Below are 22,046 nucleotides of genomic sequence, written 5' to 3' on the forward strand. Positions count from 1 at the left end.
CTTTAAAGCTTTTTCTGCCATAAAGGAAGATGAAAAAAAAAAAAAGAAAGTCGCTTTCAACGTTTTGATAATTCAAAGATATAGGCAATCTTTTGTACATTTAAGTTCAAAGAGCAGTTGATTCCACCGTTAATTGGGTTTTCAAGTACTCATTAAATTTGGGAAACGTGATAAATCGCATTTTTTGCCTCTTTTCAAATCATTAATGAATGGTTCCCAAACCTGATAAGCACAACAGCTCAACAGAGGATGAAGAAATATATGGTATTCTTGACAAGCCTAATATTAGGCACGTCCAATTTGGCTTGAATAAAAGATTTGCAACTTGGTACGGGAGTAATGTTTATTTTGGAAGAAATAAGAGGACCTTGGGCTTCAAGGAATCGAACAATGAGCACACCGCAAAACAAAGCCCTACTGAAAAGAAGTTTGAAGATCAGTATTGGATTGATACCCTATACGTATGTGAATATTGTTTCAAGTACACTGATGATGAAGCAGAGTTAATCGCACATGAGTGCTTTTGCCGATATAAGAATAAGCCACCCGGTAGAATAAAATACAGAAGCCCCGAATACACTATACGAAGGGTAAAAGGTTCTAAGCATGAAGTTTTCTGCCAATGCTTATGTCTATTTACTAAGCTATTTCTTGATAACAAGTCTGTCTACTTCAAAGTTAAGCATTTCGAATTCTATATTGTGTATGAGAACAATTCTACAGTACCGATGGCATTTTTTTCAAAAGACTTATATTCCTACCACCAAAATAACCTTGCATGTATTCTTGTCTTTCCGCCCTATCAAAGAAGAAGATTGGGTACTCTCTTGATTGAGTTTTCCTACACTTTATCAAGATGTCAGGGTCTGATTTCGGGTCCTGAAGTTCCTCTATCTCCTTTCGGTTTAATTGGCTATCTTAAATTTTGGTCTTTCTCAATAGTTTGGCAGTTGACTGAAGGTAATTTGAAAGATGTGGCCCAGGTCACTTTGAAGGATCTTTCCGAGGCCACTGGTTTTAGAATCAATGATATAATTCAAGCTCTCAAATATCTTGATTGTTTAAGTGATTCTGAAATAAGACTCAATATCATCCGTTCATGGGCAAGACGCAACAAGGTATCCCATGGATTTATGATCAAAGATGAATATCTACTACTTGATGATTAACGAATTAAATAACAGCTTAAATGCAAAGCCCTAAAAGGCTTCTATATGATTGAATGTCATGATAGTCTATTGAAACAACATTTGGATTTCCTCGATCCTCTTCTGTCTCCTTTCTGCCTCATCACCCTCAACAATATCCCCTAACATTCTCTTTCTTTCCTGTATTCTTAACATTTTCTCTTCTACACTATTATCGATAATGAACCGGACAACTTTGACAGTTTGCTGCTGACCAATACGATGTATTCTATCAATCGCTTGATCTTCCATACCTGGAGACCACCATGGGTCCATCATAAACGCTCTTGATGCACAAGTCAAATTTAATCCCACACCTCCAGTTTTCAACGACAAAAGTAATAACTTTATACAACTCAAATCCTTATCGTGGAACTGTTCCAAGATTCTAGTCCGTTCCTTCATATCTAACCGTCCGTCGAATTTGTAAATAATTACCTGATCTCTTGGCAAATGCGAACGTAGCTCTATTTCTAGAATGTCTAGGAATGATGAGAACTGAGAAAATACGATTATTTGTTCACCAGGAGAAGTTTCTTGTATTTGCTTGAGATGCCTCAATAAAGCTTTAATTTTAGTCGATTGGAAATGTGAATGAAACGAAATTAGTTCATATCCTCTTTCAGCATCAATTGGCTCCTTTAGCTTTAACACATTAGCTTCTGAGATCGGCATTCTACAATATGGACAGTTGATGGATAGTTTTTTATTTTGCTGAAATTCAATGTATTCTGCCAAACAAGGTTCACAAAATGTGTGGAGACACTCTGTTATAGAGACCGCAGACAGCGGTTCAATACACTCAGTGGTGCAAATAGCACATTCAAAAGAAGGTAATTGCTCTGAAGCGCTGTGAATATCACGAAAGTTCGCACTTAAAGCATCCAATTTATCTTGAGAAATGGAACTTTTTGGTGACTTAATATTTTTTGGCATGAGGATGGAGGAGATGTTTTGAGTTGAGTTCTCCAGATCTTCAAGATCTGGGTCTCCGAGATCTGGTGTCTTTTTGAGTAAATCCAAATGACAGCAGACTTGTCTAAGTCTTAAAATATGGACCAAGATATTAGTGTAGTTCTTCAATAGATCACCTTTGGCCAACCCTTCTTTAACAGAGTTTTCCGCATCTTCTAACATGGATTGATAAACTCTTTTCTCACTGGATGAAAGTTGCAACTTTTCGACGATTACTTCCTTTGGAGGTAAAGAGACTAAAGGTTTGCCATCAACATCCTTCATATTCTTCGTTCTTCTGAGAAGCACAGGCTCCAATACTGCATTTATGACATCAAATGCCTGCGCATAGTTACCTTTCTCGAAAGGAACTGAAACGTAACGCTTCCAATAGTTGATGTGAGACCAGGGCTCTAAGTTCAAGAACTGAACTAAGGAAAATAGATCGTCAAGTCGATTGATGATTGGTGTTCCTGTCAAGATCCATTTTCTGGAACTCCGCAAGGCTATGACAGCTTTAGATGTCCTTGTACTTCTATTTCTAATCGTATGACCTTCATCCAATATTATTCTAAAGAAGACCACATTGAATAATCCCGATGTTGAGGTTCTCCCATATTCGCTCTGAATTATCCCATAAGTAGTTATGATTACTGAGGGAGCGTTGGGGCCAAGCACATACGCCCTTAAATCTTTAATATTATTCCCGTAATAAATTTCACAACGTTTTTTGAGGTCCTTGTTGGCCTTTTCGAATTCTGATTGCCACTGATTCAATAAGGACATCGGCACTACTATCAACGTCGTCCTGTAAGCATAAGTGTCATGCTTATGTTGAGAATGGCGTAATGGAGAGGAATCCACTTGAGAAGACATCTCCTTCATAGAAGGCTTTTTGGTTGACTCAATTTTCTTTTCATGAGCCTCATCATAGCTAGCAGTACAAATCAATGCTAAAGCTGATATTGTTTTCCCTAGACCCATCTCATCCGCCAAAATACCTCCATTGATTATCGTCTTAATGACCGGCTTCTCGATAGAAAACTCACCAGTGTATAAATTAGCATAAAAGAAGCAATCATCTTCGTGGTTTGGAGTCCCTTGTTTTGAATTAGATGGCCAGCGGAATTTCTTCCATAGTGGATTCATACTATTCCCATCAATAGACACTTCTGCGGCTTTCTCTGATAAATGACTATACTCGTATTCTCTTTTGAGCATCCATGACAAACTTTGCTTTTGGTACCTTCTCAATTGCAATTTAAAAAGTGATTCATCTGGGGTAGTTTCTGGTAAGTTTTGCAATGAGGCCGCGGACTGTGTAATTCTGTAAAATGATTTTAGTTGATTGATGTTCAAAGCTTCATCCTGAAACTGGGAACTAGAAACAGTGTTTTCTTGGTAGTTAGGTATCATCTCATTTTTGGTGTCTCCGTACACTGGTTGTATATTTATCGCATCAAACAATGCCATTATCGCTCCGGCGCGATGCAACTGACGTGTGTCCATGCCATGGTCATTGATAAAAGATTTGTTCAGAATACTTCCGCCTTCAATGCGGACGAAAGCCTGTGAGGTCAAATAACAATCAATTCTGATGTAAATATTATCTCCAACACTGAATCTCTTACCATTATTAATGAGAAGATATGGCTCCAGACTGACCTGTTCGCTGTAGTCTAAAAGTGGGTACAATATTCTTGCAACATCTTCAGGCATTCGACCAAGTTCTCTATCCTGTGAGGTATCGATTAAGCGAACTAAATGCGAACAGTGCTGGTGCTGAAGTGATTTACCTAAGGGAAGATCCTTCGGTACAGATTTTTTAAAACCTAAACGGGATCCGATAGGAACTGGTTTTACGGTTGGCCGTGTAGCGAATCCCATAGTATGAATAGACCCAATGTAACGAGACCATCGGTTCCTTCCCTTGTCAGATGACATAGGTGATTCTAAACCTGCTTGGGTGCTGGTCCTCTTATTTGTAAACAGTTGGGATAATTGGGACGAAGACGGCAGAATAGACAATTCGTCATCATTTTCTTCATCCGACAAATCTATCACCTCTATATTATCACCAGCCGGCATTTTAGATTCAGTTTTACTTTTGGAAAGTAATTCCTTGTCCTCAAAGAATTTATCAGCTGCAATACTTATACCATCTTTGAGCAGACCATATGAACTCCAAAGAGTGTGGAGTTGAGAGGACGAAATCATATTTTCTCCAAGAATCTCCTTCAAAGATTCAAAAAACCTTTCCTTATGATTAGATGTATTACTTGATACTTCTGAGGAACTTTCAACATGTCCTTGGCCATCATCAGAATCATCTGCCTCATCCTGTACAAAAAGAGATCGAGATTCGTTCAAATTTATTACAGATTCATCTTCATCACGAAAGAACCTTGGTTTTTCATCAGCTTTTTGCGGCTGTGTCATACTTTGGGTGCCCGTATTGCTAGAATCAGGTCAACTGAAAGATATATATGGGTAGTGTTCCAAGTATTCCTTTGCTGTGCCTGAAATGATTAGTAAAGAGATGAGCTGAGATGAGACGCGAATAAGTTAACAATTTCTTAATGCAAAACAAACGCACGTGACGCGTAAATGAATAAAGTTTTTGTGAATAAAAAAAACTTCGAACTTGAAAACTTCCAGAAAATACCACGTTGTGGAAACATAATGGAAATAAGAAACAAAATAGAAACAAAAGAGAAATCGGTTCGTATTCCTATGAAGTACCACAAGCTGAAATTTCAAAGCATCGAAACAATTTCATTTCCCAATGTCAGACAATAAAAGTATAGAGAGAGAGAGAGAAAGAACTTGGATTCTATATGAGTTTTAGTGCTAACAATCCCGAAAAGATCGGACTTAACTCTGGATAACTGAAAATAGCGGGGTTCTGCGGGGTTTAAGTTCAATTACTACCAGAGAAGACTGTAATCCAGGACTGTTTCCATCCAATACTTATCTCCGTTTAGAAGTACGTTTTCGACACACTGTGTGAGATTATATGTTATATTATAACTGTTATAGAGATGAGTTGGAATGGTAACAAGTTGGTATAAAATATGGTATCATACCACGCAGGTGATATTCATCCTTTTATTTGTTGGTTTTTCTGTTGTTGTTCCTTTAGATTGTATTGTGCAAGCGTCAGACTCTAGCAACGATGCAGTTAATACCTTTATTGTGGTCGGTGCAGCTGTTGTATTAGTGGTATTTGGGATTTCTATTAGTTTTGCTCGTGTATTGATCTTTCGAAGATCATTACAAGATATACCGAAGAAATACATTCCAGTAACTGCGCAGGATATGCGTCATAAACCTTCAAGGGAATATGTGATTGAAAATATGAAGAGAGCTGGAGAATTGGCGGAAAAGTTTAAAGTACCGAAAGAGCCTGTCTTACATGCTGGCATGGAACCAAAAGACAGTGATATGTTTCCTGAACACTTGAAATATGCGGAAATTGTTAAATTTATCTCTGATAGGTTTAGATTCGACGGGGCTTTGCTGTTGAATTTTGTCACTGAATCGGATCTCAGTACAACTTTCAAAACAGCACTTCATAAACTTTTCGAGAATGAAAAACACCCTTATAAGCAGTATTTGGATGAGTTTATCTCGCTTTATGAGAAATTCCGATTTAGTGGACAAGATATTGAACGAAACGATTTCGTAAAATTCTTAAGACTCTACAAATATCTCGCTGATTTATCGAATAATTTGGATTTAACAAGAATCGAGTCTGTCCCATCCCAATTTCTTCACGTTCCTACTGAAGATTATGACACTGATGCCAGATCTAGAACGGACTCCGAATTCTCAACTCCATATTTACGACCTTACCCGTCTGACGCCTTCATGCATAATACAACCCCTGCATCACATGTGGGCTCTCGCTCCAGTAACTTCAGTTACGATATAGATGAGTCTGCAGAACCACCAGAATCTGTGGAAGACCAACAAAGATATCATGACATGCTCACTAGAGTAGACACTTACAATACCGTCATACATAGATGATTAAAATACCGGACAGTTTCTGTAACTTATTAATTAAAGCTTTTGGACTTAATAATTATAAACAACAACGACTCTTATCTTATATAATACACAACGATGCAGAAAGGCATCAAAAAAGAGAACATGACTAGGAGGGTATCATTAGCAAACAACCCATCGTATCGAGAACTTTGATGTCAATTCGAAATCAATATACCTGGATATAAGCTGGCAAGTAGTTCTGGTTCACGCTCATAATTCTGAAACTTCCGAAATCCATCTGTTCAATTGTTGCTTGGTGGGTTCATGTGGCACGCCTTGTAATACATCATTGATGAACTTTTCCGTCAGAACGCTAAACTCATCCGAGTATTTTCTGAGCACACTCTTTAAGAAACCCATAATTGCTTCGTATTTCCACGCAAGGTCTAATGATGGTAACTCTTCGTCTGTTGCCTGAATGTCTTGATCAAGATCTGGAACAACAATTGGATCAATAGTGTTCAATTGCGACAATACCTCGTTAGCAGCACCCACCAACCTGTTGAAGACATACTCAAAAGAACCAACATCTTTGTCAGCAGCCATAGCCAGCTCATTCAAAATTCTGAAAATAGACTCAATAGAAGTAGAGTCGACGAGACTCATGTTTACTCCACACTGTTCGGTCAAAGAAAAGTTTAAAACTGATTCATTTGAAATTAGACCATTATATCTCAAAGAGTCCAAAATCAAGTAACCAGTTTGAGAGTTACTATTCCAGTATCTGACAACCGCCTCACAAATCCATTGATCTTTAATTTGCGGCGACACCTCTACCTGTGCCATAATTGCTTTCAACTCTTCTCTCGAATCATCAATATATTTGTTTGCATGGGAGAGAGATCTACTACCACAGAAAACAATGGTTTGAATCAGAAGAGTCACAGTAAATCTATTGAAATCTTCAATAATTGACCCATGGTTTACAGCAATGTCCTTGAGAATACCCTCCAACTCTGCAACAGATCTGGTGTCAGGTTGCTTGTGGAAGAAATCCAAAAGTTGAGTTACGTTTTCATGGAATGGGAAAGATGGAGATCTGAAATATAGCTCATTGTTACGAAGATCGCCTTCATCCAATTGGAAATCTTTGAAAAGAGAGGAGTAATAGTTAACAAGATCTTCTCTCTTGATGAAAGATGGATCCATGAATTTTTGGAATTCATCAGTAACACTTTCTTCAACATCAGCAGAATTGGACGTTAATCTTAATTCCTTTCTGATCAAATTCTTAATGAATATCATTCTTGGATTGTAAATAGTTCTATTCCACTGAATGGAATCAACTTCCCACTCATTCCATTTCCATGAGAAATTGAAGTTACTCATTTGAATTGAGAACCAATCTAGGAACCTAGCTTTTAACTCGAAGTCTAGTTTATCCAAATTGTTATAGAAATATCTGAAAGCTCTACCGAAAACAGGAGCAATAGCTTTTGGCGAGTTCTTGCAAATTTCTACCAAAAGAGAATAGAAATAGGCAAAAGATTGAGAAACAGTAGGTAATTTAAAAGTTAATTCTAAGATGGCACCAACGGCTAAATCTTCGATTTTGAAAGTACTTCTTGCTGGGTTTTCTTCAAATTGTTCCAAGAGTTGGGCGACAGGAAGGCCCGGTTCAGTGAAAATACCCGCAGTGAAGAAAAGATCAATCGTTACTAATTGTCTCGCAACTTCAAGTCTATTGAACTCCATACTTTCGATTATATCAAGAAGAATATCTTGAAATAACATACCTGTGAAGGTGGTAGTTGGTATCACGGTAGAAAATGGACCCACACTGTTCGGTAAGTAAACCTCGAATGAATATCTTGGAGTTTTCCATAGACTATCGACTGAACCGAAGCCTTTGTCTAAACCTGAAAATGGAATAATTTGTTCTAAAGTTGGTAGATTCAACGGCTCATTAAAAGAATGAATTGCTATTTGTTGGGTCAATAAGGTGTCATAATTCAGGAAAAGCTCGCCTAGTTGTTGCATATCGTTTGCCAATGCGTTCTTGACATTTGGCAAGACAGCAGTAACCCAATGAACTGGTTCATATGGTGGGTTCTTATTGTATGCTTTGAGCAATTGAATATCAGTATCTTTAATGTTATATTCGTTTTCGACAAAAGTGAGTAACTCCTCAACTAAAGTTTTTAACGATTCACGATTATCCGAGTTGAAGTAGAACAAATATGGAACGTTCAACAAGGTGTTGGTATAGATGGCTTCAGAAAGTGGGGATCTTTTCTCCGTGGAATTGTTTAAATCGACGGTAAACTGCAATAATTTCTTGTACAAGTCAAGCAAATCATCTGGTACCACCATTGGCGATAGAATGGAGATAAATCTGAGTACTAACTTAATTTTATCCCATGGTCCAATATCATGAGATTTGGTTTGGTAGTCGGGGTCATGACTTGAATTAAGTAACTCTTGAATTTGGTCAAAGAAATAATTCAAAATACTTTTACCAATTTCTGGTTTAGCTGAATTTAGCACCATGGTTAAAAGAGCAATACCTGGTTGCTTATGAGGTTGTTCCAAGATAACTGCTCTGAAAGTTTTCAAAAGTGCGTTGTTGAAATACTCGTCATTACCGAATTCATGAACAATGGCCTCACTTAGGAACTTGATATCTTCTGGAAAAGCCTTGGCCGATTCACCCATGGTCCTGATATCAGGCATCATGTCCTTACAAAGCATGACAACGGGTGGCAGCCTTTGCCTTTTGGCAAAATGTGGCCTCGCTTCACGATAACCACTCTCTTCTTCATAATCTACAAGAATCATTGTGTTTCAGAAACAGTTGTTAGTAATTATATGCTTTTCCTTGGAAAACGTTAATGTAAGTCTCAGATATATATCTGATACTATTGCTTTCTCTCTGAGTTCTAAACCAAAGTGTCAACCAACCGACTACTTTTAACGAAACTTCTTCGATATTATTCAGAGTAAATCATACCGAAAACTTGAAGTATTTATACCGATTGTCGATGGGATGTCTCTCTAGTCTAGATGTGTGTTTTGTGGCAATCTTGGAACCGTCTGTCATCTGTCTCTCTTTGCTGACGTCGCTGTCAGTTGTACTAAGGGAAAACTTAAATCTGATATAACAATACGTCAGAGATGGATAGAACCTTCAAAAAACAATGCAAAACTCTAACGTCTTGAATGGTGACATAAATTAAACATACCAAAACCTCTTTTTGACATCTCTCGGGTACTTGATGGCGTATTGTTGGATATAATACTGATATCAGTTGGCAAAATCTTGATTGTAACGTTATGAATTCGTGTTTTCATATATTTTAATTTTTTTTCAATTTTCATTTTGAATTCTTGTTATGGAGACGACCAGACAATCAATGCCATTCGATACTTAGGCCAACAGGTACATAGTTGAAATTGTTAAAGCTTACGAATGTCAGGGTTTCACAGCCTGTAGATTACCATAATTAGATAACAATGTGTTTTCAACGTTTTTTAACATATATATGTATATTTCCCAAATTATATAGGTATATGCTTGACTGGAAAAGAAATCGCAGAAATAACGAGACCTTCAAAATCGGAACGAACCATACATGGATTCTTTTCATTTTGCTTCAAGAATCATGTACTTGCTTCTGCAACTGTTCTATCAGTAGATCTTTGGACTGCAGTTGCGTCTTCAGCTCATTTATTTGAAGGGCGAGTTCGTTAGGAGATGGCTTTATACCATGTTGGTATAATAAATTCTGTTCTTCTGCAATGAAACGTTTGAGCCTTTCTTCGTTCAAATTTTGAATCAACTCAACAATCTTTGACGATTTTTTCCTTAATTCCGTTTCGAAATCCAGTAGAGAAAGAGCCTGAGGTGACTCTGGTTCCTTCGGATTCTTTGATTCTAATTCACTTTCTAATCTACCTTCCCTTGCGATAGACTCGGCTAATTCCGTGGAAACCAATTGTAGCTCTTGCATCAACATCATATTTTGTTTCAAAATATTCAAATACTCTTCAGTGATCAACAGGGGTTGTTTGGGATCCTTTTCAGAAGCAAAAGATGGCTTATATGGCAACGCGGAAATAGGTTCAGCCTTCTGTTTTACATATTCTTTCTCAAGACAAGGCACTTCCTGTATCTCTGTGCTTTCACCAATAATCATCGACTTACGAATTTGCAAAGTTGATCTGTCAAATGTCTTTTCCTTATTACTATATTGGTCGTGGTGATTACCAGCAGATGACGCGGAAAAAAGAGAATGATATGATATTCTACGTTTATCGCTGGATGCACCCGATTTCGCCCTGAAAGTATCATTTAACTGGATTTCGGATCCTTCATCTACTGCCATCGAACTCCTGCTGCTTCTAGCGGACGAAGGTACAGTAGTGAGCGGTCTTTGATCGCCACTCTTCGTCCTTTTGATCTTCATCAAAAAGTTCTTCGCTTTCTGGAAACTGCTGCCTGATTTCTTCAAGCCTTTTTCACCAGAACATGCGATATAGGAATCATGTTTTGATTGTAGTACTTCGTTAGTATTACTATTCCCACTGTCGACCGCCGCATGGGCTTTTGATACAATTGATTCAGTTCTATTGACGTTGTCGCCAAAGTTTCGACTGGAAGAGTTGTCCGAGATTTCAGGATTTAATATTGGTGATAGATCCACGGGAATATTTTGTATCAAGGCGGTGGATGGCCTGAGATTTATGTCATCATTCAAAGAATCTTGCTGGTTGCTTTTCGTTTCCGAGGAATCCACTAGGTCGTATTCCTTTTCCGTTTTTTCCTCCTCGATCTGCAACACTTGTCTTGCGGGTTCACTTAACGTTAATATATTCAATTTCACCAATGAATCAGAATCATATTGCTCATCGCTATGTGAATGATCCTTATTCCCGCTGTAGGTTTGTTGATCTTCTTCTTCCTCGTTAAAGCTAGGAAGAGCCTTGTCTTTTTCAAAGTCCTCATTATCATTCGACAAAGTGGCATGTAGTTGGTATTTCACCGGTGATCTTGGCAGTGATGGTATCTGATTTTGTTCATCGAATGATGCGTTCGAGGGAGTTGTCGGAGAACTTTGTTCAGAAACCCTACCAGAAATGACGCTATTCACACTGGCATATGAAGAGGATGAGCCCGATGCCGCCTTATTCACCAGCTGCTGTGGTTGTGGCGGAGGGGCTAATGAGCTTGTTGCTTGTCTTTCATTGAATACATTATCCTGCGATACATTTTGTTTTGGTTGATAAAATGGTTGCGGATACGATTGAGTTTGCAGGGACATGGCTCTTGGACCAGAGTTTGGACCATATTGGGAGCTACCAGTAACAGGTGGACCTCTTGCCGGCACTGGTCCATTAACTTGACCAGGAAAACCCATGTTACGGGATCCTGTTGGTGACGCGGCATACGGACCTTGATAACCGTTTCTAAACTGTGAATTTCCGTTCATTTGAGTTGGTGGACGTCTGTCAGCAGTTAACGACATTGTGCGTGGGTCATTTGGAGGACCTTGTTGGGGAGGATACCCTGGTCTACCAGCCATCGGCGAAGCCCCCCCTCCCATCAAAGAGTTGAATCTGCTACCGTTTGGAGGCCTAGGGATTCTTGATTGCTGAGGGCCTGCTGGACCCATCATTGTTCCCGGGCCAGAAACACCAGGCCTTACCATAGGACGTTGATGATAATTTTGCAAGGACATTGTTCTAGGACCACCTGGAACTGAGGCACTGAACTGCGCTTGCTGCTGCTGCTGCTTCGCAAGACTGTTAAATGCCATTTTCTTTTGATTCATCATAAGTTTTCTATATTCTATATTGTTCATTGAGTTTGTGTTTCCGGAAGTCACGATGGTCGGTATTATTGGAGAGGTATCATCTAGATGTCCACCGTAACCGTATGCGTGCCCACCATTGTTTCTCATGGAAGAAATATCATTGAATGTAAGGAAAGAGGAATCATGATCCGAAAAGTCTGTATTATCGTCATCCTCATTAGCTTTTTCGTCATATTGACTGTGTCTCTTTTGATTGAGTTTCTTGTATTTACCCTTGAAGAAATTAGAGAAGGAAGCAGTAGAAGAACTCATGGATGATTTCCTACTACTGTCTCCTGGGTAATCAAAATGTGGTCTTGGTTGCATCTGCAGAGATTGTTGTCGAGGCTGTTGCATGTAATTATATGACGAAGGGTTGTAATTGGACTCGTACTGCTGGGCTTGTAACGGAACTACAGGTGGGGCCATGGGGCCTGTATTTCCCTTCTGCTTGTTTATCTGCTGCTCCTTAGTAATATCAATATTCCCTATATCGCTGTGAAGTAACTGGTTCCGCAGCTGGGCCTTGGAAGACATGCCCGCTCCACGTCGTTGATCAAGCGCAGTAACACCGGCATCCATATTCCACGATCAGAAAAGGTTAGAAATAAAGCACAACCTACAAGAAACGAAAAGATGGCTAGTTGTAAAATGAGCTGCACTTACGTATAGAAAAGTTCCTTTAACAATGACAAACAAACAATCTAAGGACTTACCTCTAAGTTGTTATCAAAAGTCCTGATGTACCAAAGAAGCGTTCCAAAATCGGTAGGGAATAAGTCAATTACACTCGTACTGTGGATTGGTTCCTCTGGATTATAAATTCTGCCAGAACCTAGGCTAAATGACTGTACTAGAAAGAGAATAGATAAAAGGAAATACAACCTATTAATAGTGACTAAGTCCAAAACTCAAACTGATTCCTAAATTGTTTGAACAGACCTAAGATTCATTTACTTTCCGTTCATATTTTTTTTTTTTTCTCAAAACGAAATCTGAATGCCATAGAAGTTCCGAGCGAACATGAAATGTATGGATTATGCATGAAACAATAACGAAGAGTGAAAAAGGAAACGGAAGGCAGCTATTTAGGATGTGCCTTTACACAACGTTGTATATAATAGATCGTAGTAATCTGACGAAATAATGGCTTCTGCAACCTTTGTATTTGAATTAAATTTTATATGGTTCCCAAATGTTACAAGTCTATGCAGTGGTTATTGCGTTTAAAAATGATTTTACTTACTGTCCAATGTAGTCTAATCAGAAAGTTGCTCAGGTGAGAGAATGGTTTATCACCAGCTTAAGCTCTTCTTGATTTTGTTTTCCTTTTTTTAGGTGTAGATGATGGTTTAGGATCAGGTTTCGCAACACCCTCTAGATTTATCTCTTCAGAGGGCTTGGAAGGCTCAGTCTTATCAGTCTTTTTAGATTCAGCTGTTTGTAGATCTTCGTTGGTAACAAGCTTTGTGTTTTGTAATTCGTAGATGAACCACGTCACGGTGATCCATAGTAGAGTGGCGATAATCGTTAATGCGATGAAATGGATATTTTTGGTTAAATAGATCTGCGATCCCAACACGCAAAGCAATAGTGCAAACGAGATATGAGTAGCAATGATCAATTGAGGCGATGTTCCTGGTTGGAAAATGCTTTCCCACAGTGCAACAACAAAGTTAGTCATTCTTGAGTGTCTCAGGTGAATTTCGTTTTTTATAGTGGTTGGCAACGGAGGATTATAATATGCTGTACTAGAAATCGATGATGAGCCTGGAGTAGAAATCAGCAAGGTATAGCCAGAATGCAAGTGAACAAGCTTGTAAGTATGAAATGACGACTTCCTATTCTGATCGAGCCGGGTGTATTATGTTATGTCACTGGCAAACGTATGTATATGTATAGAAGAATTTTACTTTTAAAACTTTAATATAGAGATTTTAAGATACAGATTATGTATGTCAAACTTATAATTTACAGACCGATAACAGAGGAATAATGAAGTTAAAGATAAAATGGAATAGAAAAGGGACCACATCAGAGTACTATTGGAGAAACTGATGATTAGGGTGTCCGATGCATGGATGAATAGTCAAGTATGATCTAGGATCATGTTGGACATGATGACATTTGTATTGAAAAAGATGGGAAAATAAAGTGACAGTCTGTGTTTTTCATCGCTGTTCGATTAGATACCAGCGCCGAAGATGAAAGAACCAGCCATCATCAAAGCGAATAGGATACTGTACTTAGAGTTGATTGGGTTAGCAACCATACCTGGAGCAGCATTGTCAGTGGCAGTGCTGTTATCACCTGTTACTGCAGCAGTAGAAGAACCGGTAGCAGAAGCAGAAGAATCGGAAGTAATGAATCCTGTAGATGTGGAGCCAGTTTCACCAGAGCCAGTAGCACTAGAGGTACCAGAAGCATCAGAAGCACCAGATTCACCGGAGGCAGTTGCACTAGAAGTGCCAGAAGCACCAGTGGCATCGGAAGCAGAAGCATCGGAAGCAGAAGCATCGGAAGCAGAAGCATCGGAGGCACCGGAAGCGTCAGAGCCAGTAGAGACAGAGGAAACGACACCAGTAGATTCAGCACCAGAGCTCGTTTCAATGGTACTGGAACCACCGTTTCCAACTAAGCCAACAGCAGAGGAGGCAGATGAGGAAACAGAGGAGGCAGCGACGGCTTGTGCTTGTACTAGAGAGATTGAGGCAAAAGACATTATTGTGTTGTTATATTAATTTGGTGGCTAGTGTGAATGAAACTATTGATCTTGTATATTGCAGCTGTTAGGAGAGAGAACATATAATAATGAATATACGTATAAGCCGAGTTTAGATGAGAAATTGTGATCTTACCAGATAACAAACGCTCCCTTTATATATTAGATTCATTCAGCATCACAAGAAGCTGTAATCGCTTATGGCTTATTACCAAGTCCAGGCGTATTGAACTTTAAATTGCATGCTGAACTGCCTTGCTTCGAGAAATACTGAATCTGGAATTTCACTTACTACTATAGGTAAGAATTGAAAGACTTATGAAGTAAGATTCTCTCACCAACACACGTTCGAAGCATCGCCAACTAGCCAAAAAAACACAAAAATAGCTAGAAGAATAATAAAAGCTAAATATAGAACAGCCTCTGTTTCAAACAAAGGTAATTTCTTCAAATTCTTGTTTAGAATGTATTCCCAAACTGCTGAACCTAAAGAAGCTCAGACATTATTCAAGCACGAAATGCCAAAATTAAAAAAAAAAAAAATGATACCAAGCGGTTTAGCCTCTTCTCCACGTATTGCTGCCGCATGTGTCTCGAGATTCTAAATTACATGCTTGCTTCACCGGTTATGGGACAATGAACCGAATGAGATCGCTAGATCTGTAAGTACCACCAGAGTTAAAAGCAAATGATTACTTAAGTCTCGATCTGGCCAAATCTGGAAATTCAAATACGAAAGGAATCTCTGGATCGCAGTACGATCCGGAAAAAAAAAGGACACGAGAGTAGGAGAACGGACGGACTAGATTGGGCCAATCGATCCAGGGGAGCTCCGCCCCGAAACAAAATTAAACCAAGCCAAGCAAGCGTTCATTATCTTACGTGCTTTTCTCACATGACCTTAAAATCGAAAGCAACCTTAAAACCTTAAAGAGCTTCTACTAATAGAAGGAACCTAAAATACGAAAATATTGCATTTCAAGACATCCGAAGACGTAAGAAAGGAAAATAAAAAAGTGGAGGAAGGATCCATTAGACTGGAGCTAGTGTAATTAGAACTAGAACAGGACATAAATAGAAGTTGGAAATATGACAGTGGAAAGGGTACGTAATACAAAGTCCGGTTTCACACTAATAATGAGAAATCAGTATTGGATCTGAGATCGAAGCAAGCTTTTATGCTAATCGGGGGATATTGGACTAGCACCGCCAATTAAGGATGCCAGGTAAGACAGCGGACTCTTGAAGTTCTCGAAATTTTCTTTCACGAGCGAGAATCACCTATTGTCTCAAATTATGCATATCATTATTATAGTATATATGTTGTTCTTTTGAGTTACATTAAGTTACATTATTTTCACCACTAGTGATCGATTGAATTAGAATGGAGGGATGAGTAGTGGGTAAACGAGTGAAAAACCTATCAAAGAAGGTTCAATTACAATAGTAGACTTGAAACGAACAGTAGTGCTGACATGGCAAATCTTGGTCTCCAGTGATGGCCTGCATTTCCTGATTGTGTAGCAGAAAGCCCTGTGGAAGACGAATTAGTGGTAGCGGTAGGTTCTTGGGTAGTTGTGTTTTGGTTTATTTCTCCTGTTGCTGCGATAGGCGACGACGAATCTGTTATTAGAGAAGAAGGAAGAAGTAGTGAGGCAGTTCCCGCTGAAATTTCTATTCCACTTTCTTGAGCTGTCCCTACTGTAGGTGTAGACACAACAAACGTGGATGCACTAACGTTAATGATCTGTGATACATCCAACGATAGGATAGATGTTCCACCTAAAACATCTCCTCCGTTGGAAAATGCGTAGCTGACACTAGCGGTCTGTACTTCACCATCTACCTTGATTATATTTGTAACGGACATGAGGTTATTTGGATATTTTTGATGTTATTCTTATTGCTATGATATGGCTGAAATAATGCTAATGAGACAATTTTTGTGATGCCTCTGTGTCGTTCGATTGGGCTTGCGTGTTGAATTTCAGACCTATACTTCCAATCTCTTTGAGTTTTATACACTTATTCCAAAATGTCAAATGTAAAACACTTACCAGACGTATAATATATACAAGAGTCGATTACGAACTTTCTATTTGTAGGACTGTTGATATCACTCAAATTCTTGACGCTATATCAATTTTATTCCTTTTCTTCTCCAACAGTGATGTACGGTTTACCGGTGAAACATACTCACTATTCGAACACCGTTTCAAGGTTCATTTTTAAAGAAAAAGAAACAAGAGCACACACATACACACACAGAAGAAGGCAAAGGCCAGAACAAGTTCCAACTGAGCCAGACCTCATCATCCAGGGTGTGTAACATCATCCGGACCTGCCTATACTACGGATTAATGCATGGTTGATCCAAAAAAGAAGCAACAAGTGCAGGGGTAGTGATGTAAAGACAGTAAAGATAATTGAGATAGTGAGCCAGAACGTTTGAGATCATAACCTTTTCGTCTCGAATCACTCCCAAGTAATTCAAGTTAGCTGAAGAAAAAACACATAAGGTGGCTTGCATACTTACGAAATATGTAGAATATACCCAACAATCTAATGTTGTTCTTGATCCAACGATCACTTTCTCGGCCGGAGACCAATTTGAGCAGCCAGCTGCTCTTCGCCGGAAAAAAGAGCTCTAAAAAGAAAAACCGTTATTTAACAAAGAGATCGACCAATTTTCTGTGAGACGACATAATTATGCCTTGTAAAAGAAATACTAAGGAGGAACCAGTATCTGCAAGAAGTCATACGCGAAACAGCACTTCAATCGAATAACAGAGTATCATATCGAGGCTGAGACGCGTCAAACATGCAACCCAGGATTGTGTTAAAGGCATAGGTTACCATTCACTCTGGACTTAACTTTGGCTTCGTCACATTAAAACACATCAACTTTTCCCTCTGGTACGTTTCATGCACAATTACGTTTTTTTAGTTTATTTTTATGTTCGAACCTCTTTTTCTCGGATTCTTGTAGTTGTATACGAATTATGTTTCGTGGTAAATCTACATGCGTCATTTATTAAAAAGAAATGCAAACAAAAGAATGCTATTACCCGGAATACTAAAATTATATCACGTGACGAGTATTTTTTTAAAAAAAGTTTACTCTTAAAATATGATCATCTTGAACGAAGAATGATGCGACGCTAGATTTGAGCCAAATTTTTTTTTTCAATCGTTCTTTGTCTGCATCGATGAAAAATTTTCCTTTCTGCAAGTTTTATATAAACTCATCACCTTCTTTCAATACTTTTTACCTATTCATTTGTGTTGTTCGAATTCATCATTTGTTTCAATTCGTTCTTTTATAGCCTCCCTCCTCATCAACTAAACTACATATCGATCAATCAAAGATGGGTGCCTACAAGTATTTGGAAGAGTTGCAAAGAAAGAAGCAATCTGATGTCTTGAGATTCTTGCAAAGAGTCAGAGTCTGGGAATACAGACAAAAGAACGTCATTCACCGTGCTTCTAGACCAACTAGACCAGACAAGGCTAGAAGATTGGGTTACAAGGCCAAGCAAGGTTTCGTTATCTACCGTGTCAGAGTTAGACGTGGTAACAGAAAGAGACCTGTGTCTAAGGGTGCTACTTACGGTAAGCCAACCAACCAAGGTGTCAACCAATTGAAATACCAAAGATCTTTGAGAGCTACTGCTGAAGAAAGAGTTGGTAGAAGAGCTGCTAACTTGAGAGTCTTGAATTCCTACTGGATTAACCAAGATTCTACTTACAAGTACTTCGAAGTTATCTTAGTTGATCCATCTCACAAGGCCATCAGAAGAGATGCTAAATACAACTGGATCTGTAACCCTGTTCACAAGCACCGTGAAGCTAGAGGTTTGACTGCCACTGGTAAGAAATCCAGAGGTATCAACAAGGGTCACAAATTCCACAACACTCAAGCCGGTAGAAGAAAGACCTGGAAGAGACAAAACACTTTGTCTTTGTGGAGATACAGAAAATAATCTGGTGGTTCTTAATCGAAAAAATTCAATCCTTAATCATTACAACAATATTTACAATTCTTTTCATTTCATCCCATCTATCTTCGCACGCATGTACGGAAAGTTTGCAGGTTTATCAAAACAACTCTGCGTACTTTGACTATATAAAATATACCTAGTATATCTGTCCTAGATAGCCCCGAATTAATATCATTAAACCTCCTTTTTTTTTAACAAAAGTGCAATTGATCCATTAGAGCTATGAATAAGCCTTACTTGTGGATAGTATCGCTATTTAAAGAATGTTGATCAGTTGGGACGATGCTCTTCCGCTATGGTTTACAGGAATTTTTTTAACTCTGTGATTTTCTGACTTGTGGCAAGTAATTTTTTTTACTACTAAAACTATGGAGTCATACTATACATTTTCATCTCATCACGTTGAAAAGGGAGAATGCACGAAAGTAAATAGGATACTGAGTATACAGAGAAGGAGACAGGTACGTCCAGATAGAGTCGAACACTTCGTAGAGCCTACAGAAAAAAAATACGCGGTAAGACTCTCTTGCGCTCTTGGAAACTCAATGAAAAAATAACTTCAAAGTAAAAAAAAATAGGAAATTTTCAGTACAATGTAAAATGTGAAATGAATATCTCTAATCCTCCTAATAAAGTCAAAAAAAAAAAAATAGAATCGAATTTAAATAAAAGAGTAATTGATGAACTTCCCAACCCTTCAAATAATTGATATAAGGGAAGAGTAACGCATTGCAATCCTTATCTGGCTGCTCTCTTGGTGTTGATTTAGTACTAAGACACTTTGCTTAATTATTCGGCTTTGATCAGAACGGTTTACTAACAGCAATAAAGGAATAAATCCAGGTTACAACCTTTTTATAACAAAAGAAGCGTGAATTTATCTTTTAATTTGAGTTAAACATTATTTTCTCTGGTAGTTGAACATTCGATAATATTTGCACTCATCAAGTTACCATGCCACACACTAAGACTGCTATTCTCTCTGTCTATGACAAGACAGGCTTGTTGGATTTGGCTAAGGGTCTAGCTGAAAACAATGTCAGAATTTTGGCTTCTGGTGGTACCGCTAAGATGGTTCGTGAGGCTGGATTCCCAGTGGATGATGTCTCTTCCATCACCCATGCCCCAGAAATGTTAGGTGGTAGAGTCAAGACTTTGCATCCTGCTGTTCATGGTGGTATCTTGGCTAGAAACCTTGAATCAGATGAGAAAGATTTAAAGGAACAAAACATCGACAAAGTCGACTTTGTTGTTTGTAACTTGTACCCATTCAAGGAAACCGTTGCTAAAGTGGGTGTTTCCATCCCAGAAGCTGTCGAAGAAATTGACATCGGTGGTGTCACTTTGTTGAGAGCTGCTGCCAAGAACCACGCTAGAGTTACTATCCTTTCTGACCCAAAGGATTACCCACAGTTCTTAAACGAATTGCAAAAGGGTGAAATTTCTAGTGACTTGAGAAACACCTTAGCCTTGAAGGCTTTCGAACACACCGCTGACTACGATACTGCTATCTCTGATTTCTTCAGAAAACAATACTCGGAGAACAAGACTCAATTGGCCTTAAGATACGGTGCTAACCCTCACCAAAAACCTGCTCAAGCTTTCGTCACCCAACAAGAAGAATTGCCATTCAAGGTCTTGTCTGGTTCTCCAGGTTACATTAACTTGTTGGATGCTTTGAACTCTTGGCCATTGGTTAAGGAATTGTCTGCATCTCTAAACTTGCCAGCTGCTGCCTCTTTCAAGCACGTTTCCCCAGCCGGTGCAGCCGTTGGTTTGCCATTATCCGACGTCGAAAAACAAATCTACTTTGTTGCTGATATTGAGAACTTATCTCCCTTGGCTTGTGCTTATGCAAGAGCCCGTGGTGCCGACAGAATGTCCTCTTTCGGTGACTGGATTGCCTTGTCCAACATCGTTGACGTCCCAACTGCCAAGATCATTTCTCGTGAAGTCTCTGATGGTGTTATTGCTCCAGGGTTTGAACCAGAAGCTCTAGAAATTTTGAAGAAGAAGAAGAATGGTAAGTACTGTATTTTACAAATTGATCCAAACTACACTCCAGAAGCATTGGAATCCAGACAAGTCTACGGTGTCACTCTACAGCAAAAGAGAAATGATGCTATTATAAATAAATCTTCCTTCAAAGAGATCGTTTCTCAAAACAAGGACTTGCCAGAACAAGCAGTTATTGATTTGACCGTTGCCACGATCGCTCTAAAGTACACCCAATCCAACTCTGTTTGCTACGCAAAGAACGGTATGGTTGTTGGTTTGGGTGCTGGTCAACAATCAAGAATCCACTGTACTAGATTGGCAGGTGACAAGGCAGACAATTGGTGGTTAAGACAACACCCAAGAGTCCTAGGTTTCAAGTGGGCCAAGGGTGTCAAGAGACCAGAAAAGTCCAATGCCATTGATTTATTCGTCACTGGTCAAATTCCAACTGAAGAACCAGAAAAATCAGAGTATGAATCAAAATTCGAAACTATTCCAGAACCTTTGACTGCCGAAGAAAAGAAGTCGTGGATGTCTAAGTTGACCAATGTTGCTCTATCTTCTGACGCTTTCTTCCCATTCCCAGATAACGTCTACAGAGCTGTTAGATCCGGTGTCAAGTACATTGCTGCTCCAAGCGGTTCTGTGATGGACAAGGCTGTTTTCGGTGCTGCTGATTCCTTCGATTTGGTTTACGTCGAAAATCCAATCCGTTTGTTCCATCATTGAATGGTGTTGAATTGATTGTGTCTTTACTCTTTTATTTAACATCTCTTTCTATTTTCTTACCATTGAAAAGTATAAATCTTAATATATTAGTATCCATAAGTATTACGAACTGAAACTTTACGCAACATTTCCTTCCATTGACTGTTCCTACCAAACTACGGTTTAGCCTAAATTTGATATACAATGTTTGGGGGAAGGTAACTCATCATGATACAGGACCATGTCATTTTCATGAATTAAATCAGTTAGTTGTTCACTGATAATTAACCAAATTACGCACTACATAGACAAGAAATATAGAGGTAATTAGAGAATTTTATACAAAAGATGTCTGCAGTATGGTTTTACCCAAGTGATAACTGGCCCATAGGGCCTACACAGTGTTTAGGAATATACTGCGGTAAAATGACAACGAGATGACCGAGCTCGATTTGATACACTTTCCGGAAAGAAAACTCCCATCCAGCACATCAAAGAACTCAAAGTCATGCATTCTACTTGCTATTAAGATCCGTTGACGGGGCTACTTCTGTCTCATCCATATACATAATGGCAACAACCAAAGATGCGAACCATTCAGAATATCCAAAACTAGGCCACGACTCAGTAC

At 38.8% G+C, this 22,046-nt stretch overlaps 10 protein-coding genes across 10 annotated transcripts; 4 read left to right on the top strand and 6 right to left on the bottom strand.

The window, feature by feature from the left end:
• Nucleotides 1–209: 209 nt before the first annotated feature.
• SAS2 (histone acetyltransferase) lies at nt 210–1,169 on the top strand (the record flags this gene model as incomplete). The annotated part of the gene is made up of 1 exon (XM_455864.1): nt 210–1,169. The coding sequence occupies one exon, from the start codon at nt 210–212 to the stop codon at nt 1,167–1,169; it is 960 nt and encodes a 319-aa protein (XP_455864.1).
• A 66-nt stretch (nt 1,170–1,235) lies between these two features.
• On the bottom strand, nt 1,236–4,580 carry RAD5 (DNA helicase RAD5; the record flags this gene model as incomplete). Its single annotated transcript, XM_455865.1, has 1 exon — nt 1,236–4,580. One exon carries the CDS (start codon nt 4,578–4,580, stop codon nt 1,236–1,238), a length of 3,345 nt encoding a protein of 1,114 aa, XP_455865.1.
• A 612-nt stretch (nt 4,581–5,192) lies between these two features.
• On the top strand, nt 5,193–6,173 carry DLT1 (Dlt1p; the record flags this gene model as incomplete). The annotated part of the gene is made up of 1 exon (XM_455866.1): nt 5,193–6,173. One exon carries the CDS (start codon nt 5,193–5,195, stop codon nt 6,171–6,173), a length of 981 nt encoding a protein of 326 aa, XP_455866.1.
• Nucleotides 6,174–6,404: 231 nt separating this feature from the next.
• STO1 (Sto1p) lies at nt 6,405–8,972 on the bottom strand (the record flags this gene model as incomplete). Its single annotated transcript, XM_455867.2, has 1 exon — nt 6,405–8,972. The coding sequence occupies one exon, from the start codon at nt 8,970–8,972 to the stop codon at nt 6,405–6,407; it is 2,568 nt and encodes an 855-aa protein (XP_455867.2).
• Nucleotides 8,973–9,787: 815 nt separating this feature from the next.
• On the bottom strand, nt 9,788–12,568 carry KLLA0_F17545g (uncharacterized protein; the record flags this gene model as incomplete). Its single annotated transcript, XM_455868.1, has 1 exon — nt 9,788–12,568. One exon carries the CDS (start codon nt 12,566–12,568, stop codon nt 9,788–9,790), a length of 2,781 nt encoding a protein of 926 aa, XP_455868.1.
• Nucleotides 12,569–13,289: 721 nt separating this feature from the next.
• PKR1 (Pkr1p) lies at nt 13,290–13,670 on the bottom strand (the record flags this gene model as incomplete). Its single annotated transcript, XM_455869.1, has 1 exon — nt 13,290–13,670. The coding sequence occupies one exon, from the start codon at nt 13,668–13,670 to the stop codon at nt 13,290–13,292; it is 381 nt and encodes a 126-aa protein (XP_455869.1).
• A 501-nt stretch (nt 13,671–14,171) lies between these two features.
• Nucleotides 14,172–14,708, bottom strand: NCW1 (Ncw1p; the record flags this gene model as incomplete). Its single annotated transcript, XM_455870.1, has 1 exon — nt 14,172–14,708. One exon carries the CDS (start codon nt 14,706–14,708, stop codon nt 14,172–14,174), a length of 537 nt encoding a protein of 178 aa, XP_455870.1.
• Nucleotides 14,709–16,146: 1,438 nt separating this feature from the next.
• Nucleotides 16,147–16,578, bottom strand: KLLA0_F17611g (uncharacterized protein; the record flags this gene model as incomplete). Its single annotated transcript, XM_455871.1, has 1 exon — nt 16,147–16,578. One exon carries the CDS (start codon nt 16,576–16,578, stop codon nt 16,147–16,149), a length of 432 nt encoding a protein of 143 aa, XP_455871.1.
• Nucleotides 16,579–18,076: 1,498 nt separating this feature from the next.
• On the top strand, nt 18,077–18,691 carry RPL15B (60S ribosomal protein eL15; the record flags this gene model as incomplete). The annotated part of the gene is made up of 1 exon (XM_455872.1): nt 18,077–18,691. The coding sequence occupies one exon, from the start codon at nt 18,077–18,079 to the stop codon at nt 18,689–18,691; it is 615 nt and encodes a 204-aa protein (XP_455872.1).
• A 972-nt stretch (nt 18,692–19,663) lies between these two features.
• On the top strand, nt 19,664–21,436 carry ADE17 (bifunctional phosphoribosylaminoimidazolecarboxamide formyltransferase/IMP cyclohydrolase ADE17; the record flags this gene model as incomplete). The annotated part of the gene is made up of 1 exon (XM_455873.1): nt 19,664–21,436. The coding sequence occupies one exon, from the start codon at nt 19,664–19,666 to the stop codon at nt 21,434–21,436; it is 1,773 nt and encodes a 590-aa protein (XP_455873.1).
• Between the last annotated feature and the right edge of the window lie 610 nt (nt 21,437–22,046).

This window comes from Kluyveromyces lactis (genome assembly GCF_000002515.2).
Source record: "Kluyveromyces lactis strain NRRL Y-1140 chromosome F complete sequence".
Classification (NCBI taxonomy): Eukaryota; Fungi; Ascomycota; class Saccharomycetes; order Saccharomycetales; family Saccharomycetaceae; genus Kluyveromyces; species Kluyveromyces lactis.